This window comes from Epinephelus lanceolatus, chromosome 23, assembly GCF_041903045.1.
Source record: "Epinephelus lanceolatus isolate andai-2023 chromosome 23, ASM4190304v1, whole genome shotgun sequence".
Lineage (NCBI taxonomy): Eukaryota > Metazoa > Chordata > Actinopteri > Perciformes > Serranidae > Epinephelus > Epinephelus lanceolatus.
Genome location: NC_135756.1, coordinates 24470112 through 24482037, shown reverse-complemented (window position 1 = coordinate 24482037; position 11926 = coordinate 24470112). Strand labels below are relative to the sequence as shown.

The 11926-nt window shown below is 41.3% G+C and overlaps 1 protein-coding gene across 2 annotated transcripts; it reads left to right on the top strand.

Moving 5' to 3' along the window:
- Positions 1-650: 650 nt before the first annotated feature.
- On the top strand, positions 651-11582 carry LOC117249515 (sodium- and chloride-dependent GABA transporter 2-like). 2 transcript variants are annotated; one of them, XM_033615221.2, is made up of 15 exons: positions 651-713; positions 1529-1720; positions 3331-3465; positions 3635-3775; positions 3860-3947; positions 4047-4179; positions 4341-4475; positions 5672-5775; positions 6036-6160; positions 6273-6385; positions 7909-8046; positions 9689-9791; positions 9950-10050; positions 10150-10320; positions 10521-11582. In XM_033615221.2, the coding sequence occupies exons 1-15, from the start codon at positions 707-709 to the stop codon at positions 10668-10670; spliced, it is 1836 nt and encodes a 611-aa protein (XP_033471112.1). In that variant the 5' UTR covers positions 651-706; the 3' UTR covers positions 10671-11582. The 2 variants fall into 2 exon arrangements, with proteins under 2 accessions (XP_033471112.1, XP_033471111.1); XM_033615220.2 differs by having other exon boundaries at positions 3635-3947.
- The last annotated feature ends 344 nt before the right edge of the window (positions 11583-11926 follow it).

Genomic DNA, 11926 nt, shown 5'->3' with positions numbered 1-11926 from the left:
AGCCAAGACAAATCCGGTGCAAACTGACCTCAGCTGCTTTCGCCTCCATCTGAGTCACTCACCTCTGTCACTGTACTGACATAATATGCGATGACAAGGGGCTGCAAGACCATCAACAGAATTAACTGTGCTGCTACATAATGGATTGCATAACGTCTGCTCTGTCATCTAAAGCCATTACATCTCCATGTCCAACTGTGTGTGGTGTTGACTGCTGCCTAAGAGTGGAATTTATGTCTGAAACTATAGTTTGGTATCTGCATGGTCACTATAAAAGCATCATGTCATAGCAGACTATAGCGCTGTTTACATAGTGTTTGTTTATGTGATTTTTTTTTCTGTTTATGGCTTCAATTTATACAATTTATGTTATTTAAATGCACAACCTAAATGTGTTTATAATACAGTTTCTACAGCAGAGGTGGTCCACTGCAGCAGACACTGACACTCTGGTGTCATCCTATTGGATTCTTGTGTTGCACCTTATTTTAAGCATGGAGTCAAGGCAGGTGATGCACTTTGCTCTGACAGGGGCAAGTTGGAGGGAAAGAAAGAAAGAGGCTGGCCTGAGTTTAGCATTACAAACTCCCGCCCCTTTGCTCCTGTCCAGTCCTGTTAAAATCTCAAAACCTGAGCATTTGCAGATAAACCTCCAGAGAGAGTCTGCTGCAGCCTCGAGACACACAGGAGATCCAGTGACGCTGCAATGAAAGGTGAGTTATAAATGTACATTGATTATCTGCAAACTTTCACTGCAATTTAAATTGATTTGATGTAATTCTGTTAAGTTTAAAAAATACATTGCTCTTAACTAAAATGGACTCATTTTATAATGTATAAAAAAGCTCAAATTTTATTCTTTTTATATATGTTTTCAAGTCAATTTCTTGTTTCTCAGAGTAAATAAAACTGACAGTGCATGCTCCTTTCCTTTAATATTGTACTTAACATTTATACAATTTTAACAAGGCAGCTGCAGGTCCTTAAAAAGTCTTACATTTTATAAATATAAGGCTTTAAATAGTCTTAAACTTGAATTTGTGAAGTCTCGATTGCCACAAACATTTCATGTAATTATCCATTGTCAAAATGAGTCAAACTGCCTTTTTACTTTGTACTTGTACTTACTGTTAGCAAGATGTAGATTAACCTAACTCACTTTAATTCCTACCTCTGACACATATACAGTTTACCTTAATGCGTGTCTGCAATCCTTCAATAAGAAAAAGATAATTTGTCCAAAAATAAATCTTAAATTTGGTTTAAAATGATCTCAGAAAGGTCTTAAAAGCATTCAGTCCAAGTGTCAAATACCTTTAGACGCTCTGTTTACACATTCAGATCCTAAAGATACATTGCAAAGCCACATTGTTACCCACTCAGCTGGAGCTGTTTGATGTCTGTGGTGCCTTCCCTCAGGGCATATTGACCTTTATTGGGGGCAGGGAAAGCAACTCCAGCTCAGGTAACCACCCACATCTATAACATGCTGTGATTGTCTTCTTCTTGTCTCTGTCCTGTTTTGTAGGAGACACTGCCAAAGTGGGTATGCCCAATGGCACCAGTGGAGCCAAGGCCCAGAAGCCCCCCTCGGAGGAGAAGATGGAGGAGCGGGGCCAGTGGAGCAACAAGATAGAGTTCATTCTGTCTGTTGCTGGCTCCATCATTGGCTTGGGCAACATGTGGCGCTTCCCTTACCTCTGCTACAAGAACGGAGGAGGTAAGTGGAGGAAGAGTGGGTGGATGGAGGACGGAGCTGATGTGAGTTCCTCTCCTCTGCCATTGTAGGCCCCGACTGAAGGTGGACCCAGAATGTAGAACACCAAGATTTGCATAGGGAGTAAACATAGTTTAGTGTATCAGGCTCGTGCTCAAATAATTTGATACTGCTCTAGGGCACTATTCCACTCAACCTACATGAAATTTGAAACAGAGGAAGCAGATGCAAACCCACAAATATGTCATCACACAACACCTGAGTCAAAACCCAACCTGAGCTCAGGTGAAAGAAGTTAAAAACATTACTCACAGTTAACCAAATCAGACCCCAGAGCATATTTCCTTTTGGGCATGCTTGCGTAGGAGTATAATTGGACGCCTCTCTTTCTCTCTTTCTCCCTCCATGGGGGTCGCAGGGTCAGGGTTCAGGGCCAAGAGGGGTCAGGCAGCTGTTGTTGCTCCTCGCTCACAGCAGCTGTCCCTGCGGAGAGGCGGAAATCTGAGCTCGCCAAACGTCCTCGGCCACCCGACGGGATGTTAACACTAAATGACGAAAGAGAGTGGCAGTGGCTCGGGCCCAAATCTAGAAGAAAAGAGCATTAAAGAAGGTCTTCTCTGGGTACTTCAAGCCTTGTAGCCAGTGGTGTAACGCAGGGTCTACGCAGGTATACAGGGTGTACCCACCTCTTTTTCTGGCCTTTAACAGTATACCCACCTATCAGCCAATAAGCCATTGGAATATATAGGAGAATATACCCACTGCCTCCTCTGTAACCTACCCATCTACCTAGTGGTACACCCACCTCATCAACTACCACTTCACCATTGACTTGAGTTCTTGATATATGACTTCAGATGGATTCAGTTTGTGTTCAGGCATGTATTCTTTCATCTCATCAATAAAATTATTAATTCTAGCGCATGTAATACCACATCATCTACTCTTGACCTTGCATGGTTCTTACATATTGTGTGGTGGACTTTTACCTTAGGTCTGGTATGAATACAAGTTATTTAAAGACAATCTGGTGCCAACAGTAGCAGCTTTTTAAGTTGCTGACAAACAAGCATGTAAAAGATAATATGCAATTGGTAATAGGTAATCTAAGTATGTAAGAGAGGGGTCAAGGGAAGGAGGGAGAGTTGAATCATTATTATGTAATGTTACACTTTCTGGGGGATACTCAACACACAGGTGACTCAGCATGGACTTTTGGAGCATTTTGCCATAATTGAGCAGATTGACTGTAACTATTGGAGCTGCCGCTTGTGTTTGGGTGTAGCAGAGCAAGAAGTTCCTGGGTTGTGTTTAGATTTTAGCTCTGATCCCATGTCCTCTAGACGCTCTCGTTTTTCCCCTAAGAGAACGAATGAATCTTTCTGCCTTTGTATTTGTCCTTCAAAAGACTGAAGACATGGTGTTTGCGTCCGTGCATAGATAGAAATAGGAAATAGGCATTTAAGACGAACGTTACTCAACATATGGTACCAGTGAACAAGACAACACCTAAACAAAGACAGTCAACCATTATCGTCGGGCCTCTAAAACACAGGACCACCAACAGGAAGTAGAAGTAACCCAACTGAATCCTTTGCTCTTTCTCAACTCAGGTGCATTCCTCATCCCATACCTCATCTTCCTGTTCACCTGTGGAGTTCCCGTCTTCTTCCTGGAGACGGCCCTGGGCCAGTACACCAGCGAAGGGGGCATCACCTGCTGGAGAAAAATCAGTCCGTTGTTTGAAGGTAGGTAGTAAGCTGGTGTGGGATCCTGGAAAGGTATAGGCCATTTGGATAGTTGGAAGTTGGAAATTGGTAGGGGGACGAAAATACTTTGGAGATTTTTGCATTGGTGAAATATTTCTTGGACCTTCAATATCTTATGATAATCTATTTTTTATCGATTATTCTCCAGGTCTTGGCTATGGCACCCAGGTGATCGTGACACTGTTGAACTTCTACTACATCATTGTTCTGGCTTGGGGGATTTTCTACCTGTCCTTCTCCTTCTCCTGGGAGCTGCCGTGGTCGTCCTGCAACAACACCTGGAACACAGGTAACAAAAGCACTCCAAAATACATCAGAAGTACCTCCGATACGTGTACGAATTTCTACATTTTTTTGTTTTTTTCTTCCTCAGAAAACTGTGTAGAGTTCCAGAGGAGAAACACCTCAGTCAACCAAACGCTTGACCTAAATGCCACCTCTCCGGTCATTGAATTCTGGGAGTGAGTTTTCAGACTGTTAAACTTCCTTTTGGTGATATGTTACTGTTGTGGAAATGGCAAGGATGTATCGTCTCTGTGTTTCTGTCCTTGTCCCCGCAGGAGGAGAGCATTGAGGATTTCCCCAGGCCTTGACCACATGGGCTCACTGAACTGGGACCTGGCCCTGTGTCTGCTCATCGCCTGGGTCATGTGCTACTTCTGCATCTGGAAGGGGGTGAAATCCACAGGAAAGGTGGGTGACCCCGTGACCCTTTTTATTTATGTATTTTTGTTCTACCAAAGACGGTTCTGGGGCTCTTTAAGGATGACATCTGGTATTTGTTTTTTCTATTTTGGCATGTTTATTTTACTTGTTTGCCTATCTAACGTCGCTGTATGCATGTGTCTATATAGGTGGTCTACTTCACTGCGACCTTCCCCTATGTGATGCTGATTGTGCTGTTGATCCGAGGGCTCACCCTGCCTGGTGCGGGGATCGGCATCCAGTTCTACCTTTATCCAGACCTGGGAAGACTGTCGGACCCTCAGGTACCACGATGTCACGCAAAAGCCATCCACATCCAATAACATTACGTAAAACCACAAATTCCCAATGAGGGCCTTTGGAAGATTTGGTGATCCCTGTGGGCGAGGGGGCGCACCAGGTGCAGGTATCCCATGGTTCTCTGCTGGGGAGCTTAGTTTCTGCTGCGTCCATCTGCTCTCCATGAAAGAGGCAGGCCCTGCAGGGACTAAATGCAGGGTCAGGACACCACCGGGACTGAAAATACAAACTCTACCAGGGCTGAGTCACAGACAGACACTTAACCAGGCTCTTCCCCTCACTGGGAGGACAACAGAGCTTTATCTTTAGGGTCTGCTGGACTCAAACTAGCAAGAAGTCAAATATGAGGTCATGGGATGTTTAAAAAGTCAAGGCAGAGTTTTCTAATTCAATGTAGGACATCACAAAAGGTACATACAATAATCATGTGAGAGCTGTCTCATTGGCTAAATAAACACACCATTTTCTACACCATTTTTCTTCCGATTCTTTTTGGAGTCGTATGGAGTAGGTCATCTGTTCTAGAAGATGTAAGTGTTTAACAGTATTAACAAAACGGCTAGCAGTGGGTAGTTTTTCTGGAACTAGTAAACTGTAATAGCCTTTTTACTTGCTGCTAACAAGATCTTTAGTGAACAGGTATCATCTTTACTTAGTTCATCAGGGATATGTCCAACATAAAGGGATGTGAACATGGTTGTAATACTAAAACCCAAAGTTTAAGTCTTCCAGAAAGTCTGAAAAGAGGGACAAGACCAAAAACTATGGGCATGGTCAACCATGATTTCTCCACATCCCCTCCAGCGGCATAGCTTAGTGCCAGTTTGTTTAGATTTCCACCAATTTTGTGTTTTCATCAGGAGGAAACAATGCACATGTTCGAAAAACTGAGAGGGATGTCCCCCCCCCCAGAATCTACACCCATGACTCTATGTATTTACGGAAGCTTGGTTCGTTAACCAGTGTTGACACTAACAAGACCATCAATGGACAGTTTATTGTGCAACTACATGAGTCAATGATTATGAATGCTAACACTCAGCACGTGAATTCCTGTGCATTATATAAACATCACATGGCACGTCTGTGTGTATATACATCAACCTAAGTACTGTATGTGTATGATTTAGCGTCACTTTAGTTTCAGTGGTTTATTATAGTTATTTATCTTTTGTGTAAGGTGTGGATGGATGCTGGCACCCAGATCTTCTTCTCATACGCCATCTGTTTGGGGTCGCTGACCGCTCTGGGGAGCTACAATAAATACAACAATAACTGTTACAGGTATGTTTCCAGTTTATATGCCTACTTGTTTACATGCTTTAATAAGCAGGAGTTAATTTCCATAACAGAAAATGAAACAAAAAGTCTAATTTTGGAGCTAAAATCCTAATTAGTCCATGAAATTTTGTAATCATTAACATCAGCCTCATCATCTGGTGTGATTTATGTGATCACCTGTGTGAATGTGGAGCTTGACGATGCTGAAATCAATCTCCCACAGTGCATTTGTTCTTCTATGAATAATCTGCTGTGTGTTGCAGAGACTGCCTGGCGTTGTGCTTCCTGAACAGCGGCACCAGTTTTGTGGCAGGCTTTGCAATCTTCTCCATCCTGGGTTTCATGTCCTTTGAACAGAATGTTCCTATCTCAGAAGTGGCAGAGTCTGGTGAGGCTTTCTCATGCTGCGTTCAATGCTGAGAGGAAAAGAAACAGCAACAGAATAGCAAAAACAATCTGTTTATATGTCTTCTGGTTTACTGTTTAACTCGTGTCTGTAGGTCCTGGGCTGGCCTTCATAGCGTACCCCCGCGCTGTGAGCATGATGCCTTTCTCTCCCCTGTGGGCCGCCCTCTTCTTCATCATGATTGTTTTCCTGGGGCTTGACAGCCAGGTAGGTTCCTCTAGTTAATCAGTACATTTTGTTTTCCACAGTGACACTGAGTGCTGAACAAATACTGTGTGATTTGACTTTGTCTTGAGAAAAAAAATTTTTTAGAACACTTTAAAACTTCATTTTAAAGACTTGTTGGATACATTTTATTTGGTCGTGTGTGGCTTGCATCGGTGGACTGTAACTAAGTACATTTACTCAAGTATTATATTTATGTACATATCTGAGGTACTTGTACTTTACTTGAGTATTTCAATGTCAAGCCACTTTCTACTTCCACTCCACTACACTTCAGGGGAATCATTGAACTTTTTACACATACATAACTTTACTTACTTTATACATTACATTTTTCACACAAAACATATTTAAAAATACAAGTGCAGCTGACATGATTATGTGTTTTTGTTTGTTGATTTTTTGTAGAAGCAGGCAATGTGCACAGTACTTAAGCCAAAGACAAATTTCCCTACAGCAACAATAAAGTATATAGTATTGTATCACATCGTATCGTATCGTATCGATTAGTCAATTGATCAACCAGCAGCTATTTTGACTATTTATTCATTTCAGTCATTTTTCATGCAAAACATTTCATGGTTCCACAAGTATAAAGATTTGCTGCATTTCTTTCAAATTATTTTAATTATTTTGATTGATTGAATAGGTTTTCTGCATTGAGTTTTTTTTTTATTATTATTCTTTCCTCTTACCTATAGTGCTGTTTATCAATCTAGATTGTTTTGGTGTGAGTTGCTGAATGTTGGAGATACCGACCATATAGATGTCTGCCTTCTCTCCAATATAATGGAACTGGATGGCACTCGGCTTGTGGTGCTCAAAGTGCCAAAAAATATATTTGATAAACCCAACAGCAATGTCTCTTTTCAAAAACCATGACACAGTTACTCACAATAATCCGCAGATCTTGTTGTGAGCAGTTTCATGTAGTAACTATTTTCTTTCTACCAAATTACACCCACCAACTGTATCACCACACAGAAGGAAGCATGTAGTTCTGTAAAAAAGAAAATAGTTCCTACATGAAACTGCTCATAACAGGTTCTGTGGATTATCTTGAGTAACCGGGTCATGGTTTCTGTAAAGAGACATTGCTGTTGAGTTTTTCAAATGTATTTTTTGGTGCTTTGAGCACCACAAGCTGAGTGCCATCTAGTTCCATTATACTGAAGAGAAGGCAGACATCTCTATGGCTGATATCTCCAACACTCAGCAACTCACACCAAAAAAATCTAGATTGATAAATAGCACTACAGGTAAGAGGAAAAATATGTGTTTTTGATTTTGGGATGAACTGTCCCTTTAAGTTAAGCATCTGAATACTTTCTCCACATCTGGTGTCTTGGAAGTGTCACTCAAAGTCCCACTAAGCAAGCGTTACATGAGTCGGTAGGGCAGGTCTTTCATCATTGTATCTGACAAACAAAAAGAGTTCAATTCATTTTCTGTGTTCCCCTCTCTCCCCCTTCTCCTCCTCACACCTCTGCGCTCCCTCCCATCAGTTTGTGTGCGTCGAGAGCCTCGTGACGGCTATAGTCGATATGTACCCTGCTGTGTTCAGACGGAAAAACCGCAGGGAGCTCTTCCTGTTGGCTGTGGTCTTCTTCTCCTTCTTTATGGGCCTCATCATGCTGATGGAGGTAGGGGGTCACATGCTGGGACCACACATAGAGATGCATGCACACAGACATCTGCAAACATAAGACATTTGTTTTCATGATATGTTGAAGGGCAATAACAGCTTTTATAGTAAAAGAAAATGACCTATATTTAGATATTCATTTAACACGTCCTCTAAAAATTAGATTCTCACACACACACACACACACACACACACACATACACTCCAAATCAAGTTGATGCTGGGGGGGTTGCGCCTTATGGCCTTTTAGGGGTAATCCAGGAAAGGATGCCTTGTTCTGCTGAAATAGCTCTTACAGAGCACAACCTACTGTAGTTGACATAGTTTCACCTCTGCACAGCTGGAAACATGAATGCTCTGCAGAGGTGTCAACAAGTCATCATTTTGTAAGTACGAGCAAGTTTTTGTGCAACATGTCTCAGGTAAGTCTTAAAAATGTCTGAAGTCTCCAGTTGTAGGCTTCAGCATTTCAAATCTCTTTGGCAAACTTGTATATCTTTAAATATTTACATTAGAAGGGTAGATTCATCTTTATCATTTGTATTTTTAGTATTATGCATTAAATGAACTTGCTCCAAACTTCTTTTCTAGTATTTAAAGGATAATGTTAATATTTTTCAACTTGCACCCTATTTTCCAATGTTCTTATGCCTAAGTGACTGATGGAGACAAGAATTCCTGAAATTGGTCCAGTATTGTGTAGCAGTGAAACAGGCTGCAGTGTAATTCCTGCAGGCATTTGTGCACCGTCAACAAAAAGTGCTTTTTTTTTCCACTGACAGGCTCAGATTATTATCTAAGTGCCTGACAATTTATGGGAAGCATCCACACAGAGATAGACGTTTTTGTAATAGTGTAAGATCCTTTCTATCTAACCAGAAACAGCCCCAAATCACCACTGCCAACCCAACAGACTCTGTTTTTGCCACTGACAGGGTCCGATTATTGTTCTAAGTGTCTGACTACTTACGGCAAGGATCCCTACAGAGATAGACCTTTTGTTTTTATTTAGCTAGAAACAGCCCCACACTTGACGTAGTCCAACTCACCAGACTCCATTTAAATAAACAGTAATTTTAGTGTGTATAGAGGCAGCATATTTTTACATCAAACTGGGTGAATTAAAGGTTTATTTCACCCAAACCAGAGCTGGTGATTGTCGGATTAGTGGAAAGATGAACCTATATGGTTTTGTAAGTTTTATTTTGTTTCTGTAGTGTGTTTTACACAAATAAAAATTACTGTTATTTAAATGGGGTCTGGTAGGTTTGGCGATAGCAGTTTGGAGCTATTTCTGGTTAAACAAAAAGGTCTTTCTTGGTAAGGATCCTTTCCATAATGTTGTCAGACAGGTTAAATAACAATCTGAGCCTATCAGTGGCAAAAACAAGCACTTCTAGTGGATGAACATTGTCGATGTCCCGAGGGGTTACATTGCAGCGTGCTGCACAATATGCAACCAGTTTCAAAAACTGCTGTCACTTAAACACAAAAACATGAGAAAATAGGGTCTGGGCTGAAAAATACTGCACTCCACCTTTAAATAATCTCCCATATTTGTCTTGAAACAAATTAATTGTACTATAAGAGGTATGTTTTAGTGATGTAATTTGGACTGCTTTATCTCTCTCTCTTCGTAGGGAGGCATGTATGTATTCCAGCTTTTTGATTACTACGCAGCCAGTGGCATGTGTCTCCTCTTCATGTCCATCTTTGAGACTGTCTGCATCGCATGGGTCTATGGTAAGCTGTCCTCCAACATGAAAGGCTGTCTTTCACTGGTGAAAATGGAAAAGTATTTTTCACGAGTGTTTTCTGGTGACACACTCTAGAGTATGTTTCCTAATTGTTAGGAGACATTCAGCGACACAGACAGAAATGTCTTTACTGTGTTTTTCCAGGTGCAGATCGCTTCTATGATAACATTGAGGACATGATTGGCTACCGCCCAGGACCTTACATCAAGTACTGTTGGTTGTTCCTCACCCCGGCCACGTGCATTGTGAGTATCAACAAACTAATTAAGTATCGAGGCTTTCCAAAAATGACAAAGGCTGACGGCAACTGAGGTCTCCTCTCCTCTCCTTTTTGTTTCCTGCAGGGTACATTCGCCTTCTCTCTCATCAAATATACCCCCCTGAAGTACAACAATGAGTATGTGTACCCATGGTGGGGCTACGCCATTGGCTGGCTACTTGCTCTCTCCTCCATGGTCTGCATTCCACTTTGGATGGTGTACAAGATCAGTACCACCCAAGGGACACTCAGAGAGGTAAGTCTTTATCCCTATAGAGCAGTTTAATGTCGTTAAGTGAGGGGAGAGCTGTTATCTGTTATCTTATCATATGATTAACTCGGTGTCTTGAATTCAAGGATCTGTGTTTGTCTGTTTGGTCTTTAATCAGCCTCCCTGTGTACTTGTCCCCAACCCCTCTGAACCCGGACTTGACTTGAACGTTTATTTATCTGCAGCGCATCCAGTTGCTCATCACACCATCTGACACCTTACCCAAAACCAAGAGGGAGCAGGAGAGGTTACTGGCCATCTTTGCGCCCGAGGGAGAAGCCCCCATGACTAAAAATGGCTACTATCCCGTCTCAGAGACCGACTCCAACTTGTGAGGCCCCTGTGATGATGCGTATAGGAAAGACATGTGGGTTTTGGTTCCATCCTTGACTTGCTGCATCCTTTGCCTCCATCTCAAATATCACTGCAGGGAAAGATACAATAAAGTGTCACATCATCCAGTACTTTAATGCATAGCAGATATGGAGGACTCAGGAGATAGTCGGCCTCTGGTGCGTTGGGTTTGGCAGCGCCTGTACATTTCAGTAATGTGATAAAAGAAGGATAAAGACAAAAAGTCATTTATTGGATTACTTAGAAGTTTTAGAGGGGACAAGGGCATTTTTTCAGGGACAAGAGTTATTTACTCAAACTAAAATCTATTAAGACATTGGCGTATGTTGTCCAGCTCTGCTTTTAACGATGATGTAAATAAATTGATTCAAGGCCAGTTGAAATTGAGTCAGCCATGGTGTTGAGAATGTTACAGTTTCATATCAAGGTTAATGGCGTTTTCATCTCATTCGGTTCCACCAGAAGTCTAAAAATAAATATTTTAGTTTGCATAATAAGGATGACGTTTGTGCAAATGTAACACTACAGCAACAAAATCAGTACTGGAACAGGTTAACCATTTGTTGCCACTACATGTGCATTACTTTGTGACGCGTCCTTGTGGATGTGACATCACTTCATGGCGACACAGCCATATTTGTATCATATATTGTATTATCATAACACATCAATAAACATTTCCCTTTTGTATTCCCAAAAACTGAAATAAAATGTTGTGTTTCCCATGGATAGATGGTGTAATGAAAGGATATAATGTCAGTGACAATTATAACATTGTAGGACTAACATGACATTTACAATGTAGTTTCATATGTTGTACTGTAACATAATATGACTGTAAAAAGATATGTGAATCTTGTAAGTATGTTTTTAAATAAACATGCAAAATTTCATGTTGTCTTGTCCCTGTTTAATTTTTTATCATCATTTTTAAAATGCATATCTCGCAAGTCCCCCAACTTTGCAAGAGTGCAATACTAAACATTTGGAGTACCCCTGTCACATGCTGATCATGACATTGTATGCTCCTTATCATGTTTGCTTGACACATTCATCAGCGATTGTGACTGAGCATTGACCTTGCGAGAGCTTAGTTTGCATAATGTGCCTACAGGCTATGAGCCCTGTGTTTCTCTTGCATACTTGGGGCCAAGCATCAACACAAACTAAGGCAGCAGTTATAAGTTGAGCTTTTAGCACATGCCTGTGGTCTTGTGTCTTGAGTGGGAGAGGGGTA

Bases quoted from the DNA above. Each gene is read 5' to 3' on its own strand.
- LOC117249515 (XM_033615220.2), top strand. The intron at 3,948-4,046 runs GTGAGTTTTCAG...TTGTCCCCGCAG, and splicing joins CCGGTCATTGAATTCTGGGA to GAGGAGAGCATTGAGGATTT. The intron at 6,161-6,272 runs GTGAGGCTTTCT...TCGTGTCTGTAG, and splicing joins CTCAGAAGTGGCAGAGTCTG to GTCCTGGGCTGGCCTTCATA.